This window comes from Oncorhynchus masou, chromosome 33 (assembly GCF_036934945.1).
Source record: "Oncorhynchus masou masou isolate Uvic2021 chromosome 33, UVic_Omas_1.1, whole genome shotgun sequence".
NCBI classification, from domain to species: Eukaryota; Metazoa; Chordata; class Actinopteri; order Salmoniformes; family Salmonidae; genus Oncorhynchus; species Oncorhynchus masou.
Genome location: NC_088244.1, coordinates 37,419,855 through 37,436,151, shown reverse-complemented (window position 1 = coordinate 37,436,151; position 16,297 = coordinate 37,419,855). Strand labels below are relative to the sequence as shown.

At 43.8% G+C, this 16,297-nt stretch overlaps 1 protein-coding gene across 1 annotated transcript in view; it reads left to right on the top strand.

Annotated features, from left to right (window-relative positions):
• Positions 1-2,071: 2,071 nt before the first annotated feature.
• The window catches only part of LOC135528467 (RNA-binding motif, single-stranded-interacting protein 2-like), a 41,304-nt gene continuing 27,078 nt past the window's right edge, over positions 2,072-16,297 (top strand). The window contains exons 1-4 of the mRNA XM_064957574.1: positions 2,072-2,192; positions 9,106-9,278; positions 14,304-14,362; positions 15,816-15,907. Of these exons, the coding sequence (XP_064813646.1) occupies positions 2,121-2,192; positions 9,106-9,278; positions 14,304-14,362; positions 15,816-15,907 (396 nt within the window). The 5' untranslated portion in view covers positions 2,072-2,120. The remainder of the gene's footprint in view (positions 2,193-9,105; positions 9,279-14,303; positions 14,363-15,815; positions 15,908-16,297) is intronic.

Below are 16,297 nucleotides of genomic sequence, written 5' to 3'. Positions count from 1 at the left end.
TCCCTCAACCCCTCCTTGACGGCACACCCCCCTCTCCCGTGAGGCTCAAAGTTCACCCCGACGCTTTCACAGAATTCGTAGATTACCTGTAATCTTCTTTCTTTTTTAAAGGAAAGAGGAAAAAAACCTGTCGGTACAAGGCTGAATGGAATGGAATTATCAGTGTTTTGGTCATAGCGAAAATTGTATATCGAGGGGATGAATGTAAAAAGTACACCATTGCACAACACAACAGAGTTTTTCCCAAAGACTGAAAAGCATATCTGGGGAATCAGTTTTCGTCTGCTTTTCACAAATTGAGGAATTTGACGACCTCAGTCACTGCAGCTCGGCTCCTTTCCTGACTACTTCTTTCCCGTTACTTGTGATGAGGAGAGTTCTGCTGATGTCCCAGGCTTGCCTCTCAAATGGAACCCTATGCTTTACATAGTACACTACTTTTAACCAGAGCCATATAGGTCCTATAAAGGGAATAGAGTGCCGTTTGATATTCAGAGAGGTTGGAAAAAAGGCTTTATGCTGGCTCTGACTCATACTGACTGAGTCACTCTACAAACTGTCCTTGAGCAGAGGGAAACACACTCCTTCTTGCCAGGACTGAACATCAACAGAGGCGAAGCCATGGCAGAGCCGGGCATGGGCCCTGCCAGATTGAACACTGGCCCTCACAATCAGGATGGCTTAAAATACATTTTTTTCGATATAAAATGAAATAAATGATTTTGACTTGTTGTTTGTATTGCCTCCTTACTAATCATACATGTTGAAACATGCAGTAGGAGGTTCCAGGGATACAACTGGCTAAATCGTAATTATATGGTACAACTTATTGCAATTGCCATAGATATGGATCATTGTTATATTGTCTGTGGTGATAACAATAGCGGCAGGCTACATACATTGTAGCCTACTTACAACTGTTACAGTCTACCGGTCCCCATGAAAATGAAACTATATACTCTCAAAAGGATAACGTTGATTTAAATGCAGGCCACTTGCACCCAGCCAATAGTAACACTTCATAATTTGGTTTCAGTCACTTTAGTCACACGGTCCTGGCTCAAGACGGAAACAAATGATCACACTATGATGACATCTGGGTGAAATCCCACGTGCCTTATATTCTGTATATCAAGGAGATGAGAGCTTGTTTCTGTGTGCTGACTAGCCTAAGCTGGCATTTAAACGAGGTTTAAACTGTCATTTGTGACTGTTCGCTCTATTCCTCTATCAGAAAGAACACTAGTCGTTGTATCTGTCATGTGAATTCATGAGTTATGCTGTTATGTGTTTATTATCTAATATGAATACCATAACCAAAGTTCCCCCTGGGAACAATAAAGCTATTCTATTTGTACTCTATTCTATTCTATGCACATTCATACTACTATGTGGCTGAGAGTAAGCTTTTGCATACACACGTTGTGCACACTTGAGGGCTAATCAGGGTAGATACACAAGGAGTCAAGGCAGAGGGTTGAGGGACTGTGTTGCCAAGCAACTTGCAGTTGATTATAAAAACACTTGTGCCATTACATGATAATAGGAGCCATCCCAGGACATCAGTGTCCTGATAATGACTAGGTTTTGAGATCATCCATGACCCACTGCCATACTTTGTTTTACTGATGGTGTAATGCCATGTACCTTTACCAAAATATTGGGCCATGATCAAGGTTAGGCCATGGTCAATGTTATAACATTAGTCTATTAGTTCCTATGTTAGATATGATTCATGATGGGTATTAATAATTGATAATGTTATTGAAGACTATACAAGCTACAAAAAGCCTTTATAAAATGCCAATAAAAGTCAAATGTGTGTCCAGACTTTCATGGGAAATAGTAACATGTCCAAAGTCATACATGTTCATTGTGTAGTGGTTTCCAGGTTTACCAAATAGCCTACATGGAAAGAGGAACACAGAAACGCGCGCTTCTTTTTTTTAACGCAAAGTCACATAGAAGGCTACACAATACCAGTGGCTGGGAGCTGGGAGAGCGCTAGTCAAATCACAACCCCAGTCAGATTCTAAACTGAATTTCCCTGTCTGACGTCAGCTGACTGCCTGCCTTGGCTGTGCTCTTCGCTCCAGACATAGTGCTGCTGCTGAAAAAAAATGCTGCTCTCTGTGCCGCCGAGGACAGGATTCAACCCATACAACGGCTACACTAACAGAACCAGTAAAAAGGTACAGCGATGCTGTATTTTACTCTATCTGAATAATGTGCTATATGTTATATGCAGGCTATATGCCGGTCTCATTCCTCCTGGATTGTTTCTGGCAGTTAGGTTGCCTGGCTATTAAGCTGCAGTGTCCTTGAAAGTGGACCATTTATGCTACAAAATAACTATAGGCTATTTTGTCGATTTAAAATAGCTTGGAACTCTTGTCTATCCCCCCAAACAAGATTGGGAATAGATAATAGAATAGAATACCGGTATAATGCATGAATTTATTGTAGGCTATGCGTCGGGGTGAACGTTAGTGCTCTTCCTCGCTCTGGTCATTGGCACAGAGAAAGTCAATGTACGGATTAAACTTGCGCGGCGAATAGCCGAGATCATTTTTGCGCTCGTTCTCGGGTTTATCCCAATGTCTAATTGTTAACTGAACGACCAATTGTTGGATGTGTCAAATGCATTTTTCATCGTGATGAGAGTAAGATCTCTCTTTGAGTAGACCGTAACGTAAGTTAACCAAATAAGTTTATTTAGTGTAAAGATTTACACCACCCCTTGAAATCCAACCTGGTCTCAGAGTATTTCGTATTATTCTTTATGTAAATTCGAGACACGCCAATTAAAGGTAAGGAAAGGAAACTGAATGTATTCACCTGGAATTAGTATGATATATTATGTTTCGTATGATATGCATTAATTTGTGGCTGTCCATAACTCATTTTGTATGTTATGTTATGAATTTGCAAAATGTATGATATGTTAGCAAGGTGGCTAGGTGGCAAACATTAGCTAGCTGGCTAATGTTAGTTAGACTAGGGGTTAGGCGTTAGGTTTATGTTTAGGAGTTAGGTTAAAGGGTTAAGGTTAGGGTAGGGTAAGGGTTAGCTAAAATGTTTAGGGTTAGGGTTAGCTAACATGCTAAGTAGTTGCAAAGTAGCTAAAAAGCTGTAAGTAGTTGAAAAGTTACAATTAGCTCAAACGCTAAAGTTGTCTGTGTTGAGATTCGTACTCACCTTTGGGTTCCTAGATGTTTGCGTTATACACCTATCAGTCCACCCCAATGTGCGTAACCATACCAAACATTATACATCAAACTAATTTGCATGTCCCGGATTCACATTTACTATGTTACGTCTAGTCTATGAGACCAGGCTGTGAACCCCTATATTGTCCGATGGCTGGTAACATTGGTCAATATAAAACAGTGATTTATAGATATGGAAATATGAATATGCACTGCTGTACATAGTGTAGCCTATTGAAATTGTTCAATTTAATATAATATGCTGATTATTATTTAACATATTTGTAACAACCTAACAGTTTGTAATGATAAATTATATTTTTGAGAAGTTGATTTTTTTATTTTAAAATGAACATCCAGAAAACAGAAAAAATATAATGATGAAGTTGAATATGGAGTGTTGGATTGGGTGAGCTATTACGGGAATTCAAATTAAGAAACGATAAAGCATATCTTTTTTCAAATGTGGCCGAATTGTAAAATTATCAATTTTAATTAATTTCTTTGTGATCCTAGTTTTGATCCTGATGCTTTCACATTATGGATGGGGAAAAAATGCATGTTTCTTTTGTCAAAAGCATATTCTATTATTCTGCATTGTGAATCTTGGTGTTGACTTGGTGCAACATTGCTGAAATACGCATTGGTAGTGTTCAACTTTCCTGAAACATAACCCTAGCTCCCACCTCCCAGTGCTGTGTTATTCCTTTCCCTGCGTCATGGTTTGCAGGAATTCAGATTGTTCAGATTAATGGCCTGGAATTCCTGGAATTCTGCATGCATCCCAAATGGCACCCTATTCCCTATACAGTGCACTACTCTGCCTTCAAACAATGTGCTCATGTCAGGATAGAAGGGGTGTCTGCTACTCTGCTTTTGCAAACTCATGCCTTTTTTTTTTGCTCATCGTGAGAGCTCAAACGTCACTCTGAGGGAAAACATGTAAACCCAAGGTCAAGTGGTAAACCCTGCTTTTTTATACCAGGAAAAAAAGGTGGAGGAAAGAGAGGGATTAAGATTTCTTTCTTTCTTTCTTCTGCTTTCGATTACGCACCCCTCCCTTACCCTCCTCTCTTCCCTCCCCATTTTCTTATTTTTTCCCTCTCACATACCTTGATTTCTTTGGTTGTTAGGGGTTCAGTTCCCGTGGACAAGGGAGCCACCAGACCTTTCCTCTGTATAGAGTAAAGTGAGCCACTTTTCTCAAACCCTATGTGTTTGTCTTATTCATCAGATTGCTCTGTCTTCATTTTCTCTTTCTTCAATGTCTTTTCTGCATATCTGAAACAAACCAAAAAAACGGTTTATAGTTTTTTTTTTGTACTTTTGAGTGTAGAGTTGGATCGACTCAGAGAGGGAAGAATGAAGACCCACCTGCCGTCTCTATGTTGTTGAAGAGTTGGTGAGGTTGCAGGTTGAAGTAGAAGCACCAGAAGAGTGCCATCGTTGTGTTTTCCCCCCAAAACCTTTTCTGCACACTGTGGCAGAATACAGTACCAGGCAGCAAACACAGAAATACTTTCAGAAACATGATCTTTTCTACCGTGCCTTTGAAAATCTCTTGTGCCAAGCAGGTAGGCCGTTGCTTATTTAGACAGATAAAACGTGTATTTATTTTCGCAGAAATGGAGTGTCATGCAATGTGTGATGTGTTTTGTTGACAGATTTTGAATATGTGTTTCTGGAGAACTGAGTATAAATAGAACTGGGATCATTTCAGTGGGAGATCAAGTTTTTTTTCTCTCTCCTTGGATCTTCTCCTCAAAAAGCTTTCCTTGCTTCCCTGTGACGATTTGAGAAGGAGGCAAGGAGGGTGGATGTGAGGTATCGAGGAACATATTTTTGAGACTCCAGCCGTGGCCTGAGGTGTGGGAGCAAAACTCCGTCGCTTGCTGTGTACAGTAACATACGGTACATTGTGGAAACATACATCCAATAACCTCCAGGGCTAATACTTACAGTGCTGTAGTTCAGTGAGAGGGGAAGGACCAGCTCAGAGCGATCACCCACACTTAAAATGTCTCTTAAATATGTCCTATTGTGTACTGGTAAAGAATGGAAAGACTACACTCAGATGGGATATTATCTATATCACCGTATTACAATACATTCTAAAAGCTTTACGTGCTTATAACGATATATAGAGCATTGTATATTTAGGTGATAAAGTGTAAACCATGAGATTTTAAAAGTAAGGTTTTCCTAGCCTGGTGCTGCATCCAGTCTGCTTGTGCTATAAACCAACTCCTCTCTATGTTCGATGCCTAAGATGTTTGGCTTGCCAATGGTAGAAGTGTTGCCTACAGCACATACAAACAGTATGGGGCAAGACTAGGAGTTTCCCAGTACTCACTCGGTCATATTTAAAGGAAAACTCCACCCAAAAACAATATTTTGATATTTGTCTCATTAGTCCATTGTTGATTTTTTTATTGTATTTATTTAATTGAACCTTTATTTAACTTTATTTAATTTAAGTCAGTTACGAACAAATTCTTATTTACAATGACGGCCAACCCCGGCCAAACCCTAACAGGGACGACGCTGGGCCAATTGTGCGCCGCCCTATGGGACTCCCAATCATGGCCGATTGTGATACAGCCTGGAATCGAACCAGGGTCTGTAGTGATGCCTCTAGCACTGAGATGCAGTGCCTTAGACCGCTGCGCCACTCGGGAGCAAAAGAAATGTGCGTAATGTTTTACATGTCAGCAATCAAGTTTTGAAGATATATGACTTTAAAATAGAGAAATACAGCCGGTATGATGCATTCTGCATCACGTGAGGCAAAACGCATCATCATATTTCTGTATTTTGAAAGGTGCATATCTTCAAAAGTTGATTGCTGACATGCAAAACATTTTGGGGCTATATCAACAATGGACTAATGAAACAAATACCAAAAGATAGTTCTCGAGTGGAGGTTTTCCTCTAAGCCTTCATTGTCTTGAGAGACACATTCTTTAGTCTGTGTTCCCGGTACTAATGAGGCTTTTAGGAATGTGGAGAACGTGAAAATGGCCGTAGAAAAGAAACCCCCTCTGTCTTACCCCCAATTCTGAGGGTGACTAACTAACACAAACATTTGTTTATGGCGTGGGAATGTAAAGAAATCATTTAACTCCACGCTGCTGCTGTCTGTAAGGAGCAGTGTGACCAAACATGTAGGTGGCTGTGTGTTTACAGTAGGGGAACAGGACAGGAAGGACTTCCATCAGATGCCAGTGTGGGTCAAACTCAGTGCAGTGATCAAGAGTGCATATAAGAGCACACATTGTTCACACAATGCTGCAAAACCTACCTACCGGTAGCTACCGAATGGTAATGACACAAGATTTGTGATTCATAAGCATGTTCAGAAACAAATGAAAGATGGACTACACACACTGACTGCACACATTGCAGCACGTTAGCTTCCCCCATGTATATTTGGGATGTACCTAGTTACAGCTAGTGTATGCACCTATACATCATGGAAATTCCACAAATTCATTTATTCATACAAATGCTATTAATCATGCACTGTGTTTTGTTTGTTCTTTATCCAACCAGGTGAATCCCATTAAGATATCAATCTCTTTTTCATGGGAACCCTTCTGTACTGTTTGGTAGAACAGAACACCTGGAGCTGGCAGGCAGGCCGCAGACAGGCAGACAGGCAGACAGGCAGGCAGGCAGGCAGGCAGGCAGGTAGGCCGCAGATAGGCAGGCAGGCCGCAGGCAGACAGGCAGGCAGGCCTCAGACAGGCAGACAGACAGACAGACAGACAGACAGACAGACAGACAGGCAGGCAGGCAGGCAGGCAGGCAGGTAGCAGATAGACAGGGAGGCAGACAGGCAGATAGACAGATAGACAGAGACAGACAGCAAACAGACAGACAGGCAGGCAGATGGGAGCCTGGTGGGTGTGGATCCATCTCATTCTCTGGTTCTCTGCCATCTTCCTTGTCTCAGAATGAGCAGAGCAGAGCAGCCTTAATGAGACAGTACCTTCTGACTGGAGAGCACATGAGAGGGATTAGCGCCTTCCGCTAGCAAGCTCCCCAATTATCTCCCCAATTAGACAGGCTTCAATGGCCCAGGCCCCATCCATCCATCCCCATTCATCCATCCATCACATAGATCCAGACAGGTCTCGTCCAGCAGCATACAGCTCTATTTAGCACCAGTGCCAGGCTCCATCCTCTATCAAGCAGCACACCAATCCTTTAGCCAGGCCCAGGCCACATCTATCCAGTCCCATCATCCATCCAACACACAAATCCAGACAGGCCTCATCTAGACCTAGGCCCCATCCAGCATACAGATTATATCTACCACCAGGCTTCATACAGCTCCATTCTGTACCATACAGATTCTATAGCCACACCCAGACCCAGACCCAGCTCCATCCATTCACCAGCCACATACAGATCCCAGTACCCAGGCAGGTGCATCCCTCCTGATAGGGTTTACATGCAGGCTGGTATGCTGGGAGTAAAGGCAAGAGCTAGCCACAGGGAGAGGTCGCGGTTGTGGGAAAACAAACAATGTGCTGCCCTGCTACTGATGCTGAAAAGAGTCAGATTAGAGGTGTAGAATGGGTATGGTGAATGAATGGGCTCTGTGAGAGTAACAACAGTGATTAATGACAGGGTGGTAAAACTCCTATGCAGGGGTTCAAGGCTGCGTGCTGCTGGGTGTGGTGAAGGCCATGATGAATGCAGAACTGTGGAAAAACAGACAAAATGGTATAGCAGTAGAGCAGTGGTTTGGGAAGGATGTCAATTGTTAGAGAGAGAGAGGAGGAGGAGGAGTAGGAGAAAAAAGGTGAAAAAAGAAGAAGAGGAACTGTTTCATTAGAGCGGGTTACCAATCACACTTGCAGGAAACAATGGGCCGGCTAGTTGGACACCATTAGGTCAGCACTGGAGCAGAGTGGAGCGGAGTGGGAGGTGACTACTGAGGGCTGGAATCAAGCTCATTTGGGCTACTTTAGAGACACTAGGCGCTTTCCAGTTTGTCCTGTGTCTAATATGCTCTCATTTTCGACCGAGCTGACCACATCGATTCACAGGGGGACTGTTATAGGTTAAAACAGTAACTGATTTCCCCTCCAAAGCGGTGTCAGCTCAGTATTGATATAAATTGAGTTGTGGCTGTAGCAGCCCTGCAGAGGGCCGACTCGACTGAAATGTGATTCGTGTGAGGAGTCCTCTGTCTAGAAGTGTATCCATGGTCTGGTGTTTATAGGTCATGATGGTCATGTTTTATGTTATTACTGCCCCCATTAGCAGACCATAGTAGCCTTACACTGAAAGCCTATCTAGCAGACAGTTAAGTACACTGAAATCCTATCTAGGAGGCAGTTAAGTACACTGAAATCCTATCTAGGAGGCAGTGTAGTGAAATAACCAAATTGCTATTGATTTCGCAGCCCTGGCCCCGGATTTGTAGGGTACTATATTGACATGTTGCCCTTTGCTTAACCACCCACTGTAACAGGTTATCCTGCTAATTGTTTCCTGAATAGATTTTTATAGATTAGGATACACTCTAGTTAAATATAAATCGGTGGATCATGAACAGCCTGGAGAGTTGACTGATAACAGCCCAGATGTGATCTAATGGACGTGCCTATTCAGGACTGTCGAGGAGTGTAGCATTTTACTGTGACAGATTGGGGTTCAAATCTTGGTTTCCTGCACATTTTAGCCAAAGCCTATAGGCATAAAGTCTCAAGCAAGGTTAGCCGACTCATCATGCCAATTGGTTTTTACCAAACCACCTCCCTTCCATTCTCACCAAATGTCTAATCTCACCCATAATCAAATCTTGCATACATGCTAGCCAGCAACTGCCCAATGTAATCATATCCTGTTTCTGATGTCATATCCTGTCTCTGCCTCGCTCCAGCCGACGTATGTGTCTTCCAGCCACCAGATGGCTCCACCCAGCCCCAACCACACCACCACCAGCAGCAGCAGTAACAGCAGCCTCAGCGCAGAGCAGCTGAGCAAAACTAACCTCTACATCCGCGGCCTCCACCCGGGAACCACAGACCAGGACCTGGTCAAACTGTGTCAGCCGTGAGTAACTCATCAACAAATCACTCCGCCACCACACGTCTCAGTGAATCTATGGCTCTGTGGAGAATGAACGAACTGTGGTGGGAGAGAATAGTGAGAGAGGATATTGTGTTAATGGGGATAGACAAGGCCTGAGATAATGCTTGAGCTGAAAAGGGTAAGAAGCGGGTGCACCTTTCACAAGTGTCTCACCAGTCAGTGGCCTGTGGACAGATCATCTGGCCGTTTCAGGCAGGCACAACTGAGGGCAGACTTTCCAACAGCTGGCTTACTAAGCACATTTTGTCTCTCTCCCTGGCGCTTCCTCTCTGTATGATGGTCTTGCCATCACCAGAGAATGGGCTCACTCAGCTTCCAGTGGTCTGAGTGGTTGGTATCTCCGCATTCAAATAAATCATATTATTACAGCATTTCCAATATGCATGAGACACACGGCAGTGATAACCAGAACTGTCATGCCAGAGCCACTTGGTCTGTGTCTGTTCGATCTTCCATGAAACACCAAATGAAAAAGTCCGTTGGGTGAAGATGAAGGAGTTGGCTGCCCGTCATTGAATACTGGAGCCTGAGGAGAAACGAAACAGTAGAACGAGTGAGATGTAAAGATAGATGCTGAGGGAAGGAAGGAGAAATAGGAGGGGGAGGGAGAGGGAAGGAGAGATTAAATGGGGAGAAAGTGAATGAAGGAGAGAGGGAAGTAAGAGGAAGGGAATCAGATGGAGAGAAAGCGAGAGAGAAGGCAAGAGGGAGGGGGAAGGAGAGAAGCAGAGTGAATGAGGCCTGCTATTTTCCAGCTGTCTGGAAGATATGGCTCATACGCGGCTGCCCAAACCCACAGGAAACCCTGAGCCCAGGGGAAAGGGAAATACAAACAAGGCCAGTGGCATGAAGAGGGGGATGGAGAGAGACAGCGGGAGAGAGAGGGGGGTGGAGGGAGAGGGGGAATTAGGCGGAGGAATGTAGGGAGTTAAGGTTTTCTGTGTGAGGTGGTATGTGGGTAGTTCTGCTGTTACAGAGTAGATACGATCACTGCATTTGCTTGTGAGTAGAGGAGGGCATTATACAAGGCGTACGGTTTTGTATACCATTGTTGAGATGAAAATATGCTTTGTTAAAAATAGGCAATAAGAATGGATGGCGCTATGCAAGGTCTACTCTACTGTCCACTGAGTGTACAAAACATTAGGAACACTTGCTCTTTCCATGACATAGATTGACCAGATGAATCCAGGTGAAAGCTATGATCCCTTATTGATGTCACTTGTTAAATCCACTTCAATCAGTGTAGGTGAAGGGGAGGAGATGTTAAAGAAGGACTTATAAGCCTGGAGACAATTGAGACATGGATTGTGTGTGTGCCATTTAGAGGGTGAATGGGCAAGACAAAAGATTTATTTGCATTTGAACAGGGTATGGTAGCAGGTGCCAGGCGCACCGGTTTGTGTCAAGAACTGCAACGCTGCTGGTTGACGCTCAACAGTTTCCTGCGTGTATCAAGAATGGTCCACCACCCCGAGGACATCTAGCCAACTTGACACAACCGTGGGAAGCATTGGAGTCAACATGGGTCAGCATCCCTGTGGAACGCTTTCGACACATTGTAGAGTCCATGCTCTGACGACTGTTCTGAGGGCAAAGGGGATACAACTTAATATTAGTAATGTGTTCCTAATGTTTTGTCCACTCAGTGTATGTAACTATAGAGAGCTCGGCAATACAGGGAAGAACATGAATAAAGTGACGAAGTGAAAACCACAGGAAACATGAATTTGACATAACTAACTAACTAACTAACTAACTAACTAACTAACTAACTGCCAGTTGCTCCATGTGAGGCGAGGAGCTTTGAGCTCTGATGGGGGTATCACACCTGGGTTCAAATAGTATGTTAAATCCTTTAAATACTTACTCTGTGCTTGATTAACTTTCCTGGTGCAATGAAATCAATGGATGAGTTTCATAAATACCAACCATGCTCATCCGGCTCACAACTGACATCCTTAATCAAACTCTCAAAATATTTGAAGGAAAACAAATACCGTTTGAACCCAGGCCTGGGGGTTATGGAAGGGAGGTTGTTCTGCCTCCTAGCCCCAGCAGCGCACCCTCTTTGGGTGGCTGGCTCTGGCCTGGCTCTAGCTGACTATGGGTGCAATGCTAGACACTGTACTCTCTGCTCTCTCACACATGACGGAGTCTCCTGCCCCTCCAACCTCCCTCTCTCCACACCATATAGCCACAGGGTTAGACCTCCCAGCTGAATGCACTAGTAGATGGGCATCTCTCCATTGCACAATTAAGGAGGCCAGCAAATACTGTACTGTACACAACTAGTACCCAGGAGGAGAGAGAGAGAGCTTGTAGCAATCTTTCCCTCATGCAGTATTCTATGGGGATATCCATAGTTCAACTAAGGAGGCCTGCACATGCGATATAATGCCCAGAACAGAGAGCTAGTAGCAACCAGTTTCCCCCATGCAGTTGTCTTATTCTAGGGATTGCTTTTCATTTGCACACAGAACAGTACTATCCATAAATAATGTTACTAGAAAACAGTGGATATGTTATGCCAAAGCACAATGTATTTGATGGCATAATGTATTTGATGGCATGATGTATTTGATGGCATAATGTATTTGATGGCATAATGTATTTGATGGCATAATGTATTTGACGGCATAATGTATTTGACGGCATAATGTATTTGACGGCATAATGTATTTGACGGCATAATGTATTTGACGGCATAATGTATTTGACGGCATAATGTATTTGACGGCATAATGTATTTGACGGCATAATGTATTTGACGGCATAATGTATTTGACGGCATAATGTATTTGATGGCATAATGTATTTGACGGCATCCTGCATAGATCAGCAAACGTAACATGAAACACTAATGTTACATTAGAGGTCATATGGGACAAGTTTGCTTTAGAGCATATTGACTGTATCGTGGCGAATGTCCTTTCGCTAATTCAAATCTCTAAAGTTGTTTGGAATTGTAGTGTAATATATGCAGAATAGCTTCATTTCCTGTTAGGTTTTAGTAGCCTGTTTTTGGAAGATGCCAGTTGGAGGAACGTGTATAGAAAGAGCAGGGGACACCTGTCCGGTCTGTCTCTGTTAGTAGGTTGAGAAACCATGAGAGGATTTTCAAAACAACACCCGTCTCCTTAAACAAGTGTTTGATGTTCATGTGCTGTAGTAAAAAAAAGAAGTTCAAGGGCAGCCCTTACTCCTTTGGTTCGTGTGTGCCTGTACTCTGCTGTAAAGCTGGGGTGAGGTATGCTAGGGAGATAGAGGAGCAGTTAAGACCCAGAGATGAGGCTCTGTTCTGGGCGTTGTGTTAGCTAGCAGAGTGAGAGAGAAAGTATTGCTGTGGATCCCAGCCAGCCAGCCAGCCATGCAGGGTTGCTTATACAGCACAGAACAACACAGCCAAGGCAAGGAGAGTGAGATCAGGTTACAGAACATACACATGCCTTAGAGAGATGCAGGGAGCTGATATCCTGCTTCTGCAGTGTTGGTGCAGAAACAGGGGAGATTGTAAAGCTAGGTCTACAGTACAAATAATTAATAGAAGGCAATGTACAAGCCCAATATGTTCCTCCTGGAACAAAGATGATAACACCAAGACTTCTACATATACAGTGAGCTCCAAAAGTATTGGGACAGTGAAAAAATGTTTTCAACATTTTTCTTTTTTTGAGGGCGGAGATTTTGAAATGATACAATGACTATGAGGTTAATAAAGTGTAGACTGTCAGATTTAATTTGAGGGTATTTCCATATCGAGTGAACCGTTGAGAAATTACAGCACTTTTTTTTTTTACACAGTCCCTGTCACGGATCCCTCCAGAACTTTCATCCCGCACACCTGTCCCCTATTATCACTGATTAGTACTTGTATAAGTGTGTTCTTGGTTTACCATTGTCCGGTTGATTATTGTTACAATGTCCGTTGGTTTGTGTGAGTACCTGTGCTGTGTGTTTTGGCTTTCATGCCATTGTGGATTGCGCAGAAAATTACTAATCATTGTGCGTTTGTGTTATTTATTCGAGGTACTCCTCACTCTTTTGTTTGGGTTTCAACCCTGTGTTTTGTGTGGTGTTTGTTTGGACTTTGTCTCCGTGCCTTTACACGGCACGCCGTAATTTGGGTATAATAAAAAAATAACTATTAAGCATTCCTGCGCCTGTCTCCCGACCCTTCATACTAGTTTTTTTGGTACCAAAAGTATTGGGACAAATTCGCGTATTAAATTAGTACAAAGTTTAGTATTTGGTCCCATATTCCTAGCACGCAATGATTAGATCAAGCTTGTGATTTTACAAACTTGTTGAATGCATTTCCGGTTTGTTTTAATTGTGTTTCAGATTATTTTGTGCCCAATAGAAATGAATGGCAAATAATGTCATTGTATCAGTTTAAATCCAAAGTGCTGGAGTACAGAGCCAAAACCACAAATGTTTCACTGTCCCAATACTTTTGGAGATCACTATTTCCAACTACAACATAATTAGCAATCATGCATTGGGTCATTTGTTATAAGCTCGGTCTATAATATGCATTAATAGACGGCATGTACAACCCCTATATGTTCCTCCTGGAAAGAAGATAATTAGGTCAGATGAGTTAGGTAGAAATGTACGGCTGCCAGGGAAACAGAGATCGTATTGGTATATTTATGTTTAGTACTACACAGTGTGTAATGTAGTATTGCTTATCTACAATCTCAGGAAATACAACCGTACACCAACATTCCATTTTAGTGTGCTCCGCCTTGAGATGACACGGTTAGGGTGAGCCTCATAGACGATGATGGAGTGATGTTGGATTGAGTAGGATGCGGGCATCCTCATGGGAATCACTCCACCGGTTCTACGCCCCCCCACCAATGCCTTTATAATACCTCCACCCTGCCAACTTTACTAATGTGATATGACGTTAGTGATGGTCTGTACGCAGCAGAAGCGTTGCTTGGTCCCCAGAAACCCTGACTATCCTGTGTTTTCCAGGTATGGGAAAATTATGTCCACTAAAGCCATCCTGGACAAGACCACCAACAAATGCAAAGGTGAGGAGAGATACACCCACCCAAACACACTCACAAACAAACACACTCACACCTACAGTGCACGCAGATGTATGTCACGATCAGCTCAAGCATGACTTGCAGACATCCCAGTGAGCCTCTGTCTGTTTATTCTCAATGGGTGTTTTCGTGATGTGACCCAGAGCGTGGGCAGCCATAGTATGTACTTCTCAGTGTAACAACTCAAAGTTGGTTACATGCAGGAACTCCACATCTGGCCACAGTAGAAGGATAGACTATTCTTCCTAAACCTGCCTCCACCACAGAGGTTCTGTTCTGTAGCATTATCCTAAACCTGCCTCCACCACAGAGGTTCTGTTCTGTAGCGTTATCCTAAACCTGCCTCCACCACAGAGGTTCTGTTCTGTAGCGTTATCCTAAACCTGCCTCCACCACAGAGGTTCTGTTCTGTAGCGTTATCCTAAACCTGCCTCCACCACAGAGGTTCTATTCAGTAGCGTTATCCTAAACCTGCCTCCACCACAGAGGTTCTGTTCTGTAGCGTTATCCTAAACCTGCCTCCACCACAGAGGTTCTGTTCTGTTCTGAGGTTCTATTCAGTAGCGTTATCCTAAACCTGCCTCCACCACAGAGGTTCTGTTCTGTAGCGTTATCCTAAACCTGCCTCCACCACAGTTCTGTTCTGTATCCTAAACCTGCTTCCACCACAGAGGTTCTGTTCTGTAGCGTTATCCTAAACCTGCCTCCACCACAGAGGTTCTGTTCTGTAGCGTTATCCTAAACCTGCCTCCACCACAGAGGTTCTGTTCTGTAGCGTTATCCTAAACCTGCCTCCACCAGAGGTTCTGCAGCGTTAGTGCCTCCACCACAGAGGTTCTGTTCTGTAGCGTTATCCTAAACCTGCCTCCACCACAGAGGTTCTGTTCTGTATATTATCCTAAACCTGCCTCCACCACAGAGGTTCTGTTCTGTAGCGTTATCCTAAACCTGCCTCCACCACAGAGGTTCTGTTCTGTAGCGTTATCCTAAACCTGCCTCCACCACAGAGGTTCTGTTCTGTAGCGTTATCCTAAACCTGCCTCCACCACAGAGGTTCTATTCTGTAGCGTTATCCTAAACCTGTCCACAGTGCAGTAGTGGAGAGATTCTGTTCTGTCATATTATCCTTAACCTGTCTGCTGTTTCAGCCCCATTCAATGCTTACCTGCACAGGACCTGCATGATTTGAGGTGTCATGGCCATAGGTAGATACTGTATCTATCTCTATGTTCATGCCTAAGGACAGGTGGTTTTCATTATCATGTTACCTGGCAAGGAATAACCCTGGTCCCTAGTTACAGTCAATAGTTTTACTTTTTTCCTGGTCAGGTCACATAGTCCTAGTCAGAAAACTCCCTGCCCTCGGCCTGTTGCCATAGTATGTACTTCTCAGTGTCACAACTCAAAGTATATTTGTCTGTCGTTGTACCTGCAGGCTATGGCTTTGTTGACTTTGACAGTCCGTCCGCGGCACAGAAAGCAGTGACAGCACTGAAAGCTGGTGGAGTCCAGGCTCAGATGGCTAAGGTAAGATGTCTACTCTCTCTCTCTCTCTCTCTCTCTCTCTCTCTCTCTCTCTCTCTCTCTTTCTCTCTAGCTCTCCCTGTTTCTATATCGCTCCCCCCTTTCTGAGAGCAGAGCCCTCCTTGTTGTGGTTGTTCTTTTGTCTTTGTGTGGTGACCCTTGAGAGAGTAGTGTGTTGACCAATTAAGCCCATCGGTGTGTGTATGTGTGCCTGCGCTTGCCTGCGTGTGTGTCTTACAGAGGTGCTCAGGGAGTGTGTCCCAGGCAGGCAGCTCCTGCTCCCTCAGCAACCTGTACAAAGGGCTAGCCTGTTCTCCCTGGTGGAGGGAGGCAGGAGGCTGAGTCACTGTCTGAGCAGGTCTCTCCCATGCCTCCCCAGCCCAGTACCAGGGC